The sequence below is a fragment of the Alexandromys fortis genome, unplaced genomic scaffold (assembly GCF_014885135.2).
Source record: "Alexandromys fortis isolate MF-2015 unplaced genomic scaffold, M_Fortis_MF-2015_v1.1 scaffold_81, whole genome shotgun sequence".
Taxonomy (NCBI): Eukaryota; Metazoa; Chordata; class Mammalia; order Rodentia; family Cricetidae; genus Alexandromys; species Alexandromys fortis.
The window spans coordinates 1657596-1675290 of NW_026067960.1; the positions used below are offsets into that span (position 1 = coordinate 1657596).

Consider the following 17695-nt stretch of genomic DNA (forward strand, 5'->3'; position numbering starts at 1 on the left):
TATAAAATATAAGGGCTGGCTAAAGGGCTCGGTGGTAAAGGTGCTTGCTGCTAAGCTTGAGGATGGGTTTGATCCTGAGCACATGCATGCTGAAAAGAGAGAACCACTCCCTAAGTTGTCTTTTGACCTTTCCAGTGTGATGTGGCAGGGGTTCCCTCCAATAAATGAATGAATGAGTAAATGGAATAATTTTTAGAAAGACAAACGTATAAAAACGAAATCTGACAACAAGGGTGTACTTGTTTATTTTACCTTTTATTTTCTGGCAGTCCTGGGCTTGAACCCAGGTCTCACATAGACTAGGCGGACACTCTTGCCATGGAATTACATCTTTAGTCTCTGGATCGATAACTCTAAAAATAATCTCACAAGAGAGAGAAGGGACAAACCTCTACTAGCCGTACACACATATTCATTCAAATGTACATATGGATGCATATTCCGAATTATCCTAAAACCATAACCTAAAAGGGAAATCTTTACCAAATATACAGACATAAACAGTAAACTTCTATAGAAAACAGTGCTGGTTAGAAAATGCACAAGTCACGCATAAACATGTCTAAGTTTGTGAGCCGTGCATAATTCCACATTTTGCGCTGATGACATCATGCTTTCCTGGGGGCCTCAAGTCACACTACATAAGCCGCACAGGTAGTCTCGAAGTACACATCTATTACCGTTATCACTTTGAATAGACAAAGAAATTAAGGCACGGAAAGCCCCATTCTTAGAGTTTTAATGAGTACCTTTGAGCGGTGACTAAATCTCAGGACACAGCCCCGCACTGTGGGTACCCTAAATTGGGTACCCTGTGTCATCTCTGTGAAAGCAGACTGAAGCCTAGAGCTCACAGTCAAACATACATGCACACTCACACACACGTGTCAGCACATGCACAGCTTAGAAACTGCTGATTTCATTCATCCACACTCCAAGACCGCGGAGGAAAGGGTACCGATGACATAAAAGTTACACAGTCCCCTGCATGAGCAAGGCATTCTCAAACAAGGAGCTGGCTTCACTAAAGAATTTCTCAAAATATTCAGTCTGTAATCTGGCAGAAACAGAGTTATAATAAATGGGCTGTCAGACCATCTCAGATCCCCAGACAATTAAGCCATAACAGGACTTTCTTTGTAAACTGGAAATGAGAATTAAGGATGCTTCTTTGGGCTTGAGAGCAGAAACGCTTAGCAACCTTTGCTAGAATGGCTGACTGTTGGCCTCCTAGTGATATCACAGAAGAGGGATGGGCAGCAGGTTCTTGATCAAGTCCACAGAAGGGAGGAGGGTTGTGATTGGCTGATGTAAACCAGTGGTGCAGTCTGGGGGTAGGGCTGGCATGCCCACACTTCATGGGCTTCCCTGAGCTGATGGGTCTCTGTAAACATCATTGAGTAGACAATAGCTTCTAGAATAGTTCTACAGAAGGCACTGTGCTCCATCCATGGCAGACTGTCCCATGATCAGGTTCTTGACGTTTGCCATCTAGGAACACCGAAGCCATAAGCACCGTTTTTGCAGAAAGGGAAAGATTGCTGGTCTTGATCTCGGTGGAAAAAAAAATCTGGAAAATCAAGTAGACACCCATCATAGGTCACACAGGATACTTCAATCATCCGAAAACAAAAAACTAAAACTAAAATTACCACATGTATCTGCCAAAAGTGTAGCTGACTGAGTGGAATGTGCCCTCCGGCCTTGCTGATGCCCGGGGCCTGTAATTAACACTCCTTCCGCACCACCACTTCTTGTGGCCTCTCAGAGTTTGACATGTTTTCTGTCACTTGCAGACACCATGGAAGTATTTCTGTATTTCTTGGGACCTCATTCAGAAGCTCCAACAATAACTGTGTTACTCTAAATAATCCACCCACCACCATGGCTTCCTCTCTTGACCTTAATCACATTGTCCAAGACAGAGCGAGAGAGGCTGGCTTCAAGCATGAACATGCGCCTGTCAGGCCACAGGCTGAGATATCACCATCCACATCAGACAACAAAGTGTCTCCATCTTCACTTCTGGCCACACTACTGGTTTTGAGCTCATTGTAATGTACACGAGGAGACCAACCAGACTGGCAAAGCTCGGGGTTTACTGCAGAAGCGATTTCTTAGCATAGGGCTTCAGTGACATACTCAGGCCCAAGTTAAAAGAAAGAAAACAGTTCAGTAGTTTAAAAAAGAACTAGTACATGGGGCTAGTGAGATGGCTTCATGGCCAAGGACACTTGTTGCACTTGCAGAGGACCTGAACTGGGCTCCCAGCACCCATGTCGGCTGGGCAGCTCACAGTCACTTGTAACTCCAGATCCAGGGCATCTGATGCCCTCTTCTGACTTAAGTGGGTATCCACACTCCTGTGGCATGCAAACGCACACAATCAAAATAAAAAAGGAATAAAGGAGGAGAAAGAGGGGGGAGGTAGGAAGAAATAAAGATAAGTCTAGATATCTTCAAGCTAGCCTCACTCCTGGCCAGGTAAGGCACCCGAGGGCATCAGGGACCCAGACACTCACCTTAGCATCCTACCGTGGACAGAATGCAATGGGCAGTTCCCGGTTGGGTACCAGGATGCCGAGATGCAGCATCTCGACAGGTTCATTGTCTGTAGCCACAATCTTATATTTTTGGATGATCTGTAACACACATTGAGATGAAAGCAGAATTAACTCTCTCTCTCCATGCCTTGTGGAATAGCCCAGAATGTGGTTCCAGAAACCCAGTGAACTTTTACCCAGCAAAGAGCCAAGTGGAGCTGCAGCTCAGCCAGTCGACGCCCGATGCACATCCTCTTCCCAAGGCCAAATGGGAGGTGGGCAAAGGGATTGATCTTTTTCTCCTTTTGAAGCCAGCGTTCAGGTTTAAACTGTTTGGAATCTTCAAAGTTGTCCTCACTGGAGCCCAGCACCTGGGTATTTAGCATTAACACTGTCTAAAAAACACACAGAAAGAGATGATACTTTCAAAAATCAGAAGCAAAAATAATCGACAGAAACACAATAATGATGGTTGTATTCCTTGACATATGTTAATGAGAGTATGATATATGTGTATATGTGCGGGGTAGCACATGTACCCATGTGCACACGCAGAGGCAAGAGGAGGGTACCTGACATCCTCCATCACACTTCACCTTAGTCCTTTGAGACAGGGTTTCTCCATGAACCTCGATTTAAGCCGGCAGTCAGCAAGGCCCACTGAACCTCTGCCTGCCCTGCACGATGCTGACCCAAACAACCACATCTGATTTTCTACACAGGTATTGGGGATTCAAACCCAGGTCCTCACACATGTACAGCATAATCTGACCTACTGAAACCCCTCCCCAGTCCCAGAGCTCCTCATGTTTGGGTTTCATGCTCATGATCACCTCCTCTCTCTCCATTTTCCGGATGAAGAGGAGGGTGAATCTTTCTATGGTCTCCAGAATGAATGCTCTCCTGGTGAAAAGTTTCAGGAAGATGGGATAAACACTTGGGAAATGTAACCTTGTCAAGTTTTGCTAAGGAACAGATATGTAAATATACTCACTCCTTTGGGCAAAGTGTATTCACCCAGAACCGTCGGCTTGTCGAGAGTCCGAGTTGTAAACGGCACACTTGGGGTAAGCCTGAAAAATCACAACCGGAGCTGTAAAGGTGGCCACAGACCACTCTCTGATGTGGCATTAGGAACAGAGACAGAATGAGAAGTGGAGGCGCTGTCAAAGTCCAGTCAGGGTGAGAACGAAACCCTGTCTCTTACCCTGAGGGGCTATTGGCCACTGACAGCTGCTGGGGAACTGAAGGAAGGCAAAGGATCTGCGTGGAGTTGGGGCAGGGGTGAATATGATCAAGATACAGTGTATGAGTCCACAAAGAATTCAGTTTTTATAAAAAAAACCAAATCCCTCATTTTCAATATGTTTGCCTCTTCTTTCTTATCACGTTAGTTAAATCCCTTTTACAAGGCTGGCTAGTGGCTCATCCACTATTCTGTTCCCTTCTACAAGGCTGGCTAGTGGCTCATCCATTATTCTGTTCCCTTCTACAAGGCTGGCTAGTGGCTCATCGATTATTCTGTTCCATTCAATCTGTGTGCATCTCATGTCTCACCCAAAGCCTGCATCCCTTCTATTCTGTTCTCCACAAAGGTGGTGCTGTTTCCTTCTGATCCGAAAGCTGGAAGTTTGCTTTCCAGGAAGAGCTAGAGGCTAGAAGACAAAGAGGTCTGTCTCTGTCTTCTTGCTCCACCTACATCTCCAACCCTACAGCCACAGCTGGCTCCCTCCTACTGACAGCGTCCATCACAGGCAGGCTGTAGAGCTGGCCCCTGAGGTCTGGAAAGTGATGAATATGAACCGAGGCCCTTCTCTCTAGCTCGATAGATGCCTATAATCAGCCAGGGGAGGTATCTTGAGAAGAGCCATCTAGAGGTGTCACTATTATGTTCTAAGAGAATTCTTTTCTAGTGACATAATGTATTGCCCAAAGCAAGAGAGATCCTTTCTCAAGTATTGACTCAGAGGCCTGTCCTTACCTCATGGACTCTTTTAGACAGGCCTTTAAGTAGGGCATATTCCTCACATCTTCCGCCCAGGGCGTCTGGTTCCCAGGCAACACGCTCTGGATTTCCAGAAGAAGCCTCTCTTGCACGTGGGGATTCCGGGATAGATTGTAGAGAACCCACATCAAGCTGTTGGCTGTCTGAAAGACAAACAGATTAGAGAGTCTGCCAATCAATCCGCCATCAGGTGAGCCAAAGGTCACACTTTGAACCACAGCGGAACTGCTTGAGCGCGAACAAATGCACGTACTACTGACAAGAGCTGGGTAATTTAAGGACTATTGGGGCTCATTTCAGACCTAAACGTGACTCCAGCATGACCTCAAAATAAAAATTGAAGTAAAACTTATTTAGTGGGCAAAACTTGATGTAAAACTGAGTCCAGAAAGGGCAGGAACACTCTAGTGGTGCCAATGAGAGGCTGTCTAAAGATATTTTCCCAGTGTGATTGAAGGCAAGGCGTTGCCTTTCTGGAATCTAACACAAGTTCTTCTGGCTACACCCTAAATGACCCACGGGCATGAAAAGGGTTCTAGCCACATGCAAAATGTCTTCATTTGAGAATGCAATACCCTGCCAAAAAAGGATGGGGGACAGGGAATAAATTCTAATATCGAATTGAGTATGCTAAGAAGCCACCAGAGGCTGTTTTTGGCAAAGGCTGGTGGCCTTTTAAGGGGATCTTTGGTGTCTTTCCTGGAGGTAATAAGGAGCAGTCACCATCGTCACCAGCAGAAGTGAGATGCACGTGGAGCTCCTCAGCTGACTTAAACCCAACAGTCTCCTAAACATGGCGGTCATGTCCTCCTTCTGCAGACACCAAGGCGCTGGGACTGACACCGTGGCCCACTCCCACACTAATGGGCAGAGCACAGGACGGGCCAGAGCCAGCTGGTATTTATTATTTTTGGAAGAACATGCCTCCCAGGCAGGCTTCTTCATGTCAGAGGGCCAGTGGCTTCGGTTGCAAATAAACCATGGATGGCATTATTACAGAGCAGGAAGAGGGTGGGGCCTCCACATTAAAGGCAATGGAGCCTCTCTGATCTGCTCAAGGTGGCTTTCAGAATAAAGGGGACTGGAAAGGAAATGGATCAGGTGTGTAACCATATCAGCGAGCGGCTCACCACAAGTGTCAAATAGGGCTCTGTGGGGCTGGGTAAGTTCAGTTTCACCACATCCAGGGGACACTGTCTGGGCCCCTCAGGAAGACGGCAGAGCTTAATTCCAGGGGAAGTGGGTAAGGAAACCTCAAGGGCTCAGCCTGTCCTGGCACCACCTGTCTCCTTAACTGACCTCTCTAGCAAATTCGCTCTCCACCCACCAGGAGTCCACTTGTCAAAGCCTAACCTGGCCAGCTTACTCCCTTGCTTAGAAAATGTTCCTTCATGGCGTATACCACTATCTGAAGTAGCCGTGTGTGTGTGTGTGTGTGTGTGTGTGTGTGTGCCTTCGCAGCCCTCCTCCTCCCCGCTGCCATCTAAGTTCTACAAGGAACAAGACCTTGCCTCTCATTCCTAGTGGTCTTTTAAGGGCGGGGCATATAGTAGGCGCTCTAGAGTTCTCGACCTCTTTTATTTGCTCAGTAAGCGTTCCTTGCCGGCCTTCTATATGCCATGTGCTCCTTTGTGTCCCTGGAATGATGCTGTAGACAAAGCAAGGCCAGAGCTTTCATGGAATTCACACTTCAAACAGAGGAACCATGGCCCTTGTTGCTGTGTGGAAAGGCCTGCCATTCAATCTCACAGGGAGATCAGATGGCTTACTGCTTCTGTCAGTCCCCTGCAGTGAGGGGGAGACAGGGGTGTGCTCCTGATACAGGAACCCTGCCTTTCTCCTTCCAGAAGCCATGAAAGGGGAAAATGCAAAGAAGTCGACAACCGGGGAGGTTTCTGCCTGGAGGCTTTAAGGGGCACAGAATGTAGGGTTTTGAGGAGTCTGAGTACCTGTCACACCAGTGACAGCTTAAGACAGGAACGGGAGGCGGCTGCATGGAGAATCTAGGAGAATCAGCTGGTGGATTGCACACGAGCTGCTGCATTTAAATCAAAACCAAGCCGCCCCAAGCTCATCTTGTTGGTACTTTGAAGCAGTAAATGTACTATTGATCTGGAGGACTGTATTCTGATTTTTATCTCATCTTATTTATAATATAATCAGCCACAGGTAGTCACCATGGGGGTAGTCTGAGTTATTACTGAAAGACATCCGTGTGTGTGTTCATGTTGGGGCACATGTATGTACACACATGTGGAGGTTGGAGGCTGACATCAGGCATCTTCCGTAACCACTCTCTACCTTATTCTTTGAGGCGGGGTCTCTCCCTGGACTAGCTACTCTGCCTGTCCCCTGCGGCCTCCTTTCTCCACATCCCCAGCCCTGGCATTACCCATCTGGGCCACCTCACCTGGCTTTTTTTTTTTTTTTTTTTTTTAAATCAGGTCCTCATGAAGGCACAGACAGTACTTTACCAACTGAACTATCTCTCCATCCCTCAAGCTTGAGAAACTTAAGTTATCTTGCCAGATCATGGGCTTCCAAATTCCCCGGTCAGTTCCAATATCCGCCACGGTGCTGGCCAGAGCCTACTCATGGCGCTCTCATTGGAGCACGTTGTTACACAAAGTACCTGCCAAGCCCTTAAGCACCGAGAGGCCAAGCTTTGCGTCCCCCACGGCGTTCACTATGGGATGCTTACTGCTGGTTTTGTGAGACTGTAGCTACTCGGGTAATTCTGGTGGAGAGAACGATTTCCGCAGCTGCTTAAAAACTCAGCGTTTAGCCGAGTCCCCGCCCACCCTCACCGTCTCCACCGCAGCGAGCTGAAGCTCCGTGACAGCCGCGTACAGTTCTTTCTTGGAAAGATGATTGCGGTGGAAAATGTCGCAAAGGAAATCTGCGTCAGGCTGCTGGGAATATTTCTCCAAGCGGTTGTCGATGCAAGGCTTTACTGTGTAACAGAGTCAGAAAGGAGAGAGAGCCTGAAAATTCGGGTGAGGGCAAGAACCCAAGAAGACCTTGTGACACCGAGTCTTTCCAGGGACACTGACAATTTACTAGACAGATGCCCAGTGACTATTCTCACTACACTGGCAAGGACTGGTCAAGACCGACACTTCTCAGGACCTCTCAGGATCCGCCAGGAATCTTCTAAAAGTGTTGATTCAGAATCAGTGATTGGGGAGCCTGAAGCCAGTCTCTCTCTCTTTCTTCAGACTGGGACTCACTATGTAGTCCTAGCTGGTCTGGAGATTGGTCCGGAGCTTGCTCTGTAGCCCAGGCTGGCCTCGGCTATCTGCCTGTCTCTGTCTCTAGAGTGCTGGTAGTACTCACATAGTGCACACACCACCATGTATGGCCTTGAAGCCTGCATTTCTATCAAGCCCTGCGCAGGTGCTCCTGGTCTATAGTCACCTTCTGAGGAGCAAGAGCAAAGCGCCCAGAAGGGATCAGCATGAGAGGGGATGAGAACTGGCCTTATGCGCATATTCCAAACTTGGCTGTGGACATTACTAACCATACATACAAGTACAGTGCCTGGGAACACTGTTGACACTCAAACTATTTAGCATTTATGAAACACTCAGACAACTGTCTCTCTCACTCCAATTCGTTATGTGGGCAGACACCAAATTAAAATCACCATGGAGCTCGTGGACAGGGTGGTCGCCTGTAGTGTAGGTCACATTTCAGTCTGAAGCCTGGCCTGGTCAGGGGTCTTGGGAAAGCTACTTCAGTGTGTCTCAGGACCATTCCTTGGGGACTCATGGAAGAGTTGATGGTGTGGGTTTGCGTAAGGGTTAAACATATACAGAACTCCTAATGCCCCATGTCATGGCGCAGGAATAGCTCTAACCACTAAAATACTGTAATCACCCAATGTTTGTGCACTAAATGTTGTACCTAAGTGGGAATCACTGTCATTTGTTATTTTAAAGATGGAGCAATCAAAGATGAAAAGGTGGTAACACACAGGCCTAAGCCACCACACACGGACTCAAGGCTGTCTCTGAAACTCTTCCTTGAGCCACCTTCAGCTGGCAGAGTGGGTGACAGAAAGCTGCTTCTTGCTGCCCTTCCCCCGCCCCGCTATGCTTGTGACTTTGGAAAGCTGCAGAGAGGAGCAGAAGCATGGCCATGGGAAGATCATGACAACCCAGTCAGGTAGATCACACGAGGCCTGTCCTGGGCACAGGGTCAGGACAACTGGATTGCCGTGGGAAGTGGGAAAGGAGGCTTTTACCTGATTTGAAAATGGTGTCCCAGGCCAGAGTGTGTGCCTGCCACACTTTGGTGTTGAGGCTCTTGTGCAGCTCCACGGGGGTCACCATCATCTTCCCAAACGTGCTCATCATCTGGAAAAACACAAGAACTTGGACCCTGCATTCTTCTCTCTAAGCCAGCGTTCTCTTGGAGGGGGAGGATCCTAAATCAGACTCCTGCATCTCCAAAGGGTGGGGTTCAAAGGCCCTCCAGCTCCCTCATATCTCAAAGATGGCTTTGTACTCTGTGTTTAATGAAGAGTATCAGTCTCATGACCCTTCTGATGCATACACATTCATGCATATACACACATGCACACAAACACACACACATATACGCACATACACACACATTTGGTTTATATTAGGAATCAAACCTAGGGCCTTTTGGTTGCTAAGAAGGCATCCATTATAGAGCTAAGCTATATTCCTTTTGCTTTATTATTTTGAGACAAAGGATCATTACATTCCTAGGCTGCCCTTGCACTCACTCTGTGGTCCCAACCCGTTTCAAACGTGGAATTATGTTGCCTCAGCATCTCGACCAAGCGGCTGGTATGACAGGCCTGTGCCACCACCCCAGTTTTTATATGGTCTAATTGCAAAGGAAGAAGAAAGAACTGGAAAGCTATAATTTGTCTATTGAGTCCAGCTTCTGAATACCACAGAATCCTTAGCTAATCCCAAATCAATTTCACTGCGTCTATGATATCTCAAGTTATCACACTATTGAAAACTGTAAAGCCTGAAACATTCTGAAACTTTAAAAAGGTAACCTTTGAACCAAGTGGCCATTAGTTGAGACACCTTAAGTAAGTTTAAAATGATTTTTTTTGTAGTAAAATAACTTTGCTTAGACTGATAAATAATAGGCTTTTTGTATGTTTGTGATGGGTACACACACACATATATATATTAAAATATAGATATCAAAGTGAATGGACTAATTATGAAAATATGTAAGTGTGTACACTCCTCCGTGGGAGACGCAGGGACAAGCTCTGTTAGGCTGCCCAGAGAGACGGCTTACCGTCTTGATGGCCGTAATGAAGGTCAGAGCTTCTTCCTCAGCATTCTTCTGGAGGAGCCCAAATCTCTTCTTGTACAACACGAGGCAGATGCCTGTCATTGGGAATAATCGCTACTGTTATTTAACTGTAGCGCACCAGAGTCTATGATTAGCCGGCTATTAAAGACTGAGTCCTGTGTCTCATGACATTGTGGTCTCTTCTGGAAGGAAACCAACATTTCAAAGAGTGAGAAAGGAGGCCAGAAACACTCCCTTCTGCCTCGAGACGTCATTTCTGGGAGCAAATGATCCATGAGCTTCCCATCCTGATGAGAGACACACTGTCCACATCAGTCACAGGGAGGTAAGGACAGAGGTGTATCACTGGCTCAGAGAGCTGCGCCACTTTCTTTTTCTTTTTTTTAAATATTTATTTATTTATTATGTATACAATATTCTGTCTGTATGTATGTCTGCAGGCCAGAAGAGGGCACCAGACCTCATTCCAGATGGTTGTGAACCACCATGTGGTTGCTGGGAATTGAACTCAGGACCTTTGGAAGAGCAGCCGGTGCTCTTAACCACTGAGCCATCTCTCCAGCCCGACCTGCGGTACTTTCACTCAGGCTGTTGGAGTAGTTATTGGCTTCTGCTGCCAAACTCAGGCTACCGGAAGTCACCATGAGAAAGAGGGTTGGAAAAAGCTGAGCTAGGGACTAAGTTCCCAGTACCTTCCAGGTACTGGACCAGCATAGGACAAGTGTTTCTCTGTTCTCTTTTCCATTTAACAATGTTGTTTAGGCTCAACCTATTTTCAAATAAGATTCCTTAGTCTTTAAAACTTTTTACATAGAGAAAATTTGAATTCTAGGATACCCACGTCCCCTGAATTAGATGTGGTGAGTGAACATGTTGTTTTAATTCCTCTCTCCTTGACTGTGTGTCCACACGGGGATGTATGTGGGTTGGTGTGGGTGGCAGCATGTGCAACAGTGTTTAGTTCCCACGATGCTTTGCATCTGTACCATAGCATTAATCTAAGAATGACGGCTTTGTCCTACATGGCCGCGATACATTACTAATGTCCCTGAGAGCTTGACCCGTTCTTTACCAGATCCACTCTGTGGTTGTTTAGAAAGCCCCCCACTTGTCTTAAAGGGTACCTTCTGTAACTGTTGACTTTCCTGACTGAATGCATCTGGTTTAAGCTTTCAGTAGCCTTTTTATCCCACAAGGCCTGGCTTGGGTGCCACCAAGAGCCTGTGGCACAGCTCTGGGATGTCCCCTGACTGTGAAGCAGTGTCTGCCACTTATTCTCACAGCCATGCACACAACTGTGAGGCTGATCCTGAAGTTATGAGGCGTTACTGTTTCCCTTCCAGGTAAACTTAGATCAGTGATTGGGAATGTTCCCTGACAGTCTACTAAATACAAAGGCTTACGTGGTCATGGTAAATCCTATATAGGAAGAGTCATGAATGGATAAAGATCGTTTAGAAAATGACCATTCCACAAAAACTACAGTAAAATCAACATCAAACTTCCTTGTTCATGAACACCTAGGTTTAATAACTAGCTGGTCCCCTCTGGGAAAGGTACTTAAGAGATCACAGGGTTTTGGACTTATCAGCATGGAATGGCACCGCGGACACAGCGCTTCTGACCCCCTCGCACATCCCTGTGGTTTTGAAGACAAGGCAGAGGGGTGGATTCAGCCAGGAAGAGCTGCTTTCCCAGTGGTGGGCGTTATTTTGGGTGCACACTGCAAACTCATGCCACAAAGTTTGTACGCCTGCGCAAATGCAGCTGCTGTTTGGACAAGGTCAACTCTTCTCTTGCTCTTACCCCAGTTTACCCCTGACTTATACAGTGCTTTTCCCCTAAGACAACTCCAGTTTTATCCAGGGCATCCAGGTAAGAAATCAGGTCTATAGGCAAGAAATCAAGGTGGATCTGGAATTTTGATAATAATCCTGAGGCCCCAGGACAGCTTCAGTAGCTACGTGACCCATTTTTTTGATAAAGGAAAATAAACTTTCTCCCCTGTTTTTTGAGACAGGATATTGCTGTGTAGCCCAGGCTAGCCTTGAGTTCATGTCCATCTTTCTGCCCCAGTTTCCTCAATGCTAGGACTACAGGCCTGAGCTACCTTATTGTGGATTGTGATTTCATACACCAGTCTAGCTGGTCTGGGAGCTTCCCAGGATTCCCTCCCCCCTGCCTCCCATCTTGCCACAGGAGCACTGGGATCACAGACTTGTGCTCCTGTGTCTGACTTGGTGTGAGTTCTGGAGATTTGAACTCAGGTCTTCGCGTTTGCACACGGACCTTTTTCTGCTTAGTTACCCCCCAGCGCTCGGGAGGGGCAGCTGCTGTTGCTTTTCCTCCAGCCAACACGCTAAGAGCATACACTGTGCCTGGGCGGGGGCTTTACACTCCCGGCTCCACTGTCTGGAACTCTCATCCAAAGAGGCCTTTCCAACTTCCTCTTTTCCTGACTTTTGTCTCCTTGGTGGAGAGGACTCCCCTCAGCAAGGTCCATGCGAGGCCCACAGTCTGCTCTTTAGTCCTTTAAATGTCCTGTATCTGTCACTCTAGAATTGTAGGTTGTGACACCAAAGACACGGTCCACTTTGTCCCTCGCCATGTCCCTAATACTTAACAGTGCCTGGCATATAGGATTTGTTTAATAAGTGCTTGTTGGATGACTTCATAAACAACCTATATTACAGGTCATAACTAAAACGGGTTTGCATGGCTTAGTCCATCTGTCGTTATGGAAGTGTAAAAAGAGCTCAGTTTCATCCCCCAGATCTCTTGCAAACTTAAACGAACAAGACTACAAAGTCAACTTACTTTCAAAGGACCATTTGTTCAGCTCACTGTACAAGTCTTTGATGCGGCCTCCTTCGTCACACAGCTCATCTATCCTCCCCATAAAATCGGCCAAGACCTTGAAAGAAAGCAACCAGGAAAGATACATCTTTATGTCACTGAAGGGACAGAGAAAGTTCGAGCTCAGGAGGGTATCTCTGCTGTTGGTGGTGACTGGCACTACTTATACACTGCCTTCTCCAGGTCTGTCCCTCACTGTTTCCTAAGCTCTTCCTGTCGCCACAGAAACTCAAGCTTCAGGCTCATCTTAAGGGTATTTCTGGCAATTGTCTTATGTTCACGTGTGTGTGTGTGTGTGTGTGTGTGTGTGTGTGTGTGTGAGAGAGAGAGAGAGAGAGATGTATGTATGTATGTATGTATGTATGTGTGTGTGTATGTGTGTGTGTGTGTGGGGGTGAGCACTCACGTGTGGAGGGCAGTGGTTGACATTTGGTGTCTACTTCTGTTGCTCCATATCCTACTGTTTGAGACAGGGTCTCTCATTGAACCTGGAGTTCTGAAATGTGACTCACCAGCCAGGCCAATGAGCTCCTAGGGATCCTCCTGTTTCTACCCCCACTCCCGCAGACACCAGTACTGGGATTTGAACTCCATGATTGGAGTACACACACGTGCACCGGTTCTGGGGTTTGAACTCAGGTCTCCATGAAAGAGTGCAAGCCCTTCACTGGCTGGGCCATCTCCCCAGCTCTGGTTCTGATCCTCTAAGAAGAAAAGCATACTTTGTGGGCAGACTGGGTGGGTGAACCCCGAGGGCGGAGTCAGACTAACTGGAACAGCGGCTCAGGGACTGGGGTGAAGTTGAGAGCCGCATCTCCACGCTGCACTTCCACATCTGGGCAGAAGCCTGTCTTCCCATCAGCTGTTTGTGTGATGTGGAGTTTGGAGCCAGGAAAGCTACAGGTTCTGGACATCGCTTCCTCAGTAGATAGAGCTGCAACTTTGGGACAGTCATACAAGGCCTCTAGCTGCTGGACTCCAAAACCAGACCCTGAGGTGACTCAGGCCTCACACTTATGAAGTGTGTCAGGGACCATACGTGGTTATAAAGTGTGCTATCTTAGCTGACCTGCACTGCAACCTTGCAAGGCAGGAGACACAGCCATTGCTCATATTTTACACATCACAGATGAGAAACAGTTCAGAGATGCTATGTCCCTTGTCCAAATAACTGAAGACTTGCTAAGCTATACCCGAGAGAAGGGGTGAATGGTCGGAGGCCTGCAGGTAACATATGGGCATGCTTAGCTTGCTTATGCGATGCATTTAAAAGTAATTTGAATTTTATATAAAAAAGCCAAGGGAAGAAAAAAAGAAAGCAAAAAGAAGGAAAGCTGAGCATGGGGGTTCACCTTTAACCCAAGACTAGAGAGGCAGAAGCAGGTGGATCTATATAAGTTTGAAGCAAGCCTGGTATACATAGAAAACTCCAAGCCAGTAGGGATTACATGCGGGGAGGCCTTGTCTCAAAGAAAAAGGAAAAACAAACAAACAAAAAAACCCCAAGAGATTTCACATCATGTATGGATTTCCACAACTTGGCTTATTAACACATCCCTATTACCACCACAAGATGACCCTGGGTGTGTACCACCACATGACAATAGCTAGCTGGGTTTGGAGCAGATAGCCCCTCTAGAAAAGGCTTAACTAGGGCTGGGGTGATGGCTCAGAGGTTAAGAGCACTGGTTGCTCTCCTAGAGGTCCTGAGTTCAATTCCCAGCAACCACATGGTGGCTCATAACCATCTGTAATGAGATTTGGTGCCCTTTCCCTTCAGGGATACATACATGCAGGCAGAACACTGTATACATAATAAATAAAAAAAAAAAAAAAGAAAAGGCTTAACTATGCAGCTTGCTAAATGTCTGACTTGGGGCTTGCATTACTGTGTTATATTAATTATCCGGCTTCTAGGAGTTCCTAAGCTGTATGGAGCCCATCTGGGTCCAGGTCCAACTCAAATCAACCTCCAACGTGAACAAGAATAAGAAGAGACCACAACTGCATGCCCCCCTGTTGGTTCAATGCTGTTGCTAAAGTCCGTTAGCACGGTATAAAGTCGTTCTTAAGGGTAAGGTTTGCCCATTGTCGGGGATCTTTTCCGGACCATCCATTGGCATGGAATGTGAACTCTCCGGACACATCATCCCATTTCATCCCTCTCCATTGTCAGAAGACTAGCCTACAGGAGCGCTTCCCACTTGGTACCCTCATTCTTGCCTCTGTGCACCTATTCTGACTGCAAAAGCCCCTCAAAGGTTGTGACCCAAAGACTAACCGGCAGCTCTCTGTCCTGGAGAGCCCAGGGAAAGCTGACCCTAGGACCACGCACACACCTCATTGATCTTATTGTCCAGTTTCATGATCTCCACCGGCTTCATCAGTTTCTTTTGGAAGGCGCTGCGGATCCTCTGCCACTCTCTTCCTTCCCTGCGGAGACGGATTGCGTTTAGGGCGCCCGGAAAGAGTGTAAGCTAACCCTGCAGGTCGCCAGGAAAATTCTCAGGAATTTTAGCACGCTTTGAATATGCGCCGCTGTCCATTAGGGACCCGAGAGGGGCTCTCAGCATCCCTCTGCTCCTTGGGGGAGCTGATGGCTGTTCATGGTCGATGGGGGAGGGATAGTTATTTTTCTTCAGTAGTATAGGCTCCTATCAAGTTGACAGGGCTCTAAATAACCCCACCCATGCTCGTGCAAGCAACCTCAGGGAATCATAAACACCAACAAAAGAGACATGAAAATTGGATGGGGAGTTGTTGGGACCGGGTAGAGTCTCCCCGGGAGTGAGAGGGGGGATCAAAGAGAAGACGCATGATGAAAGCGACCAGAAATTATATATGTGTAGATACATATATATTATATACATTATATACACTTGATTTGACATTAGGGTTAAATCTTGCCCATATTTATACCAGGAACATGAAGCTAAATTAAAAGAGATTGGAGCTTTAGTTATGTCCTAGTGGGGAGGCAGGTATGTGTGCATCCCCCTCATTGTAAGGCTCTTTGGGGAGACCCACGTCTGCACTATAATTTGAGGATTGCACACATTGGAGCAGGGGCTTTTGCATTCGTTCTGCATAAGAAAAGTCCAACCCTAAGAAACTCTACCCGCTTCCCTACTGCCCCGCATGTCCTGGCCCCCACCGTCTCCACCCCGCGGAGGACACTCACAGGATCAGCAGCCCATAGCCCTCGTTGCGGTGGTCCCGATAGGCTTTCCAGGGTTTGATTTCTAGTCTCTGGGGATGCGCGCTCTCCGTCCGGTATAGAGCTTCTAGCAGGCTCGGCGAGCCCAGGTGCACCGAGTCGAAGGAGCCCAGCTTCATCCGGAAAATCTGGCCGTACTTCTTGTGGTACTCTACCTGCAGAGGGGCGGGCCTAATGCCATCAGCACGCACCCTTTGGTGCTGGGGGAGCTTTTTCCTTGAGCCGCTGCCGGGCCACCTGAGTGAGCTTCCTTTCCCCTCACCCCCGCCTGGCCACTCCGACCCGAAGGAATAGGGAAGGAAGGGGGGAGTGACAAGTTATTTACCAGAGTGTCATGCTGTTTCTTCAGGCCACCCTTCCAAAGAATCTCGAGTAGACTGCCTAGCAGTGGCCAGTTGGTTGGTCCAGGCAGGGAGGTGGCGTCCCGACTCTCACCACCTGTCACCAGCGGGCAGAGGGGTACCTCTTTTGGCTCTCGGGAAGCGTACGCCTTGGATGTCACTCCTCTAGGGGGCTGCCCAAGGTCCCGCAGCCGGCTCAGGAAGGCAATCAGAGAACGCCTTTTGTCAATGGGGCAGCTCATAGTAGCAGGAGACACGTGGGTTATGAGGAAGAGTAAAGTGTTTTGGAGGTGGTGTTGGGTTCTGAAGTCTTGGTGATTTGGGAAAAGAGGCAAACAGAATCCGGTGTGGTGGAGTGGTATAGAGCAGGAGGGACTTCCAAGAGGCAGATGTCCAGGGATGCTGCAAAGTTCAGCGGCTTAGGGCACAGGTGCCTGCCCTGAGCTGGTCACAGGGGCTGGAGAAGAGCAGCCGAGGTTTGGTAGCTCTGAGTCGAGTCCTCTGTGGGTCTCCAAATTTGACTTCTCCCGTCTGAATCCACAGGGTGTCAAGGAGGGTAGAAGAGATGCCGCCAGGTCGGATGTACCTCGGTGTGTCTCCTAAAGCTCCCAGACTCAGGGACCTCGTATTTATGGATGTAGGGCATGCTGGGATGGCCAATGAGCATGCTGAGTAGGGCGGAGGGGGACCTGCTGGCAAAGCTGGGAGGGACGCGGGGAGGGGGGGACGGGAGTGAGAAGAGGATGGAGTCAGCAAGGTGAATGAGGGCGCCAAGGCCTAGGGTGACCTTGGGCTGCGCACCGTGGACTCCACCCCGGAGATAACCCGGGCAAGGCGCGTCGAGCCCAGGGTTCAGCGAGTGCGCTGCGAGCGCGCCTCCCTGCCCTCCTGCAGGCTGCAGCTGGCCTTGCAGCTGCCCGAAGCTGCGCTTGCACAATCGCCACGCAGGGCGGGCAAGGTCCCCGAGGACAGCCCGTAAGGCTGCCAGCGCCTGCCAAGCGAGTGGAGAGCGGGATTCTTCCAGCATCCCGGGAGACAGGTTTATGCAACCTGAGCTGGACTACCGTTGGACAAAAGTTGCCTTTTTGAGCGCCTAAAGGAGGAGGGGACTTGAGACTAGTATAGAACGCATCAAAAGGGAGGCTGTGACCTTCTTACCGTGGGTCTTAAGTTAGGCAGGAAAGTCCAGTACTGTTTGCAGAATTTCTTTACCAGATTCCTAGATGCTTCAGAGAGGATTGTTTAGGGAACTGAATAAACCAATGCGTGGTACATAGGTGTGTGTCCGCAGTTCCATCAATAAAGGGTGCTAGTGGCGTTAACTCTTCTGGAGATTGAGGAATGCGCTGGAGGGCATGGCTTAGTTTCCTTTGGACAGCTTCCCTCCCTTTCCCTAAGCCTTTCCTTCTGGCGATCCACC

At 48.2% G+C, this 17695-nt stretch overlaps 1 protein-coding gene across 1 annotated transcript; it reads right to left on the minus strand.

The window, feature by feature from the left end:
- Positions 1-242: 242 nt before the first annotated feature.
- Positions 243-16969, minus strand: Cyp24a1 (cytochrome P450 family 24 subfamily A member 1). Its single transcript, XM_050152861.1, has 12 exons — positions 16260-16969; positions 15899-16089; positions 15057-15150; positions 12679-12775; positions 9844-9935; positions 8795-8906; positions 7356-7501; positions 4525-4691; positions 3538-3616; positions 2741-2938; positions 2523-2642; positions 243-1570 (listed from the first exon to the last, which is right to left on the minus strand). The coding sequence occupies exons 1-11, from the start codon at positions 16515-16517 to the stop codon at positions 2532-2534; spliced, it is 1545 nt and encodes a 514-aa protein (XP_050008818.1). The 5' UTR covers positions 16518-16969; the 3' UTR covers positions 243-1570; positions 2523-2531.
- Between the last annotated feature and the right edge of the window lie 726 nt (positions 16970-17695).

Coding starts and splice junctions, on each gene's coding strand:
- Cyp24a1 (XM_050152861.1), bottom strand. CDS start 16,517: ATGAGCTGCCCCATTGACAAAAGGCGTTCTCTGATTGCCTTCCTGAGC. Junction 15,151..15,898: donor GGCTATGGGCTGCTGATCCT/GTGAGTGTCCTC, acceptor CCGTCTCCGCAG/GGAAGGAAGAGAGTGGCAGA. Junction 8,907..9,843: donor TCATTACGGCCATCAAGACG/GTAAGCCGTCTC, acceptor GTGTTTTTCCAG/ATGATGAGCACGTTTGGGAA.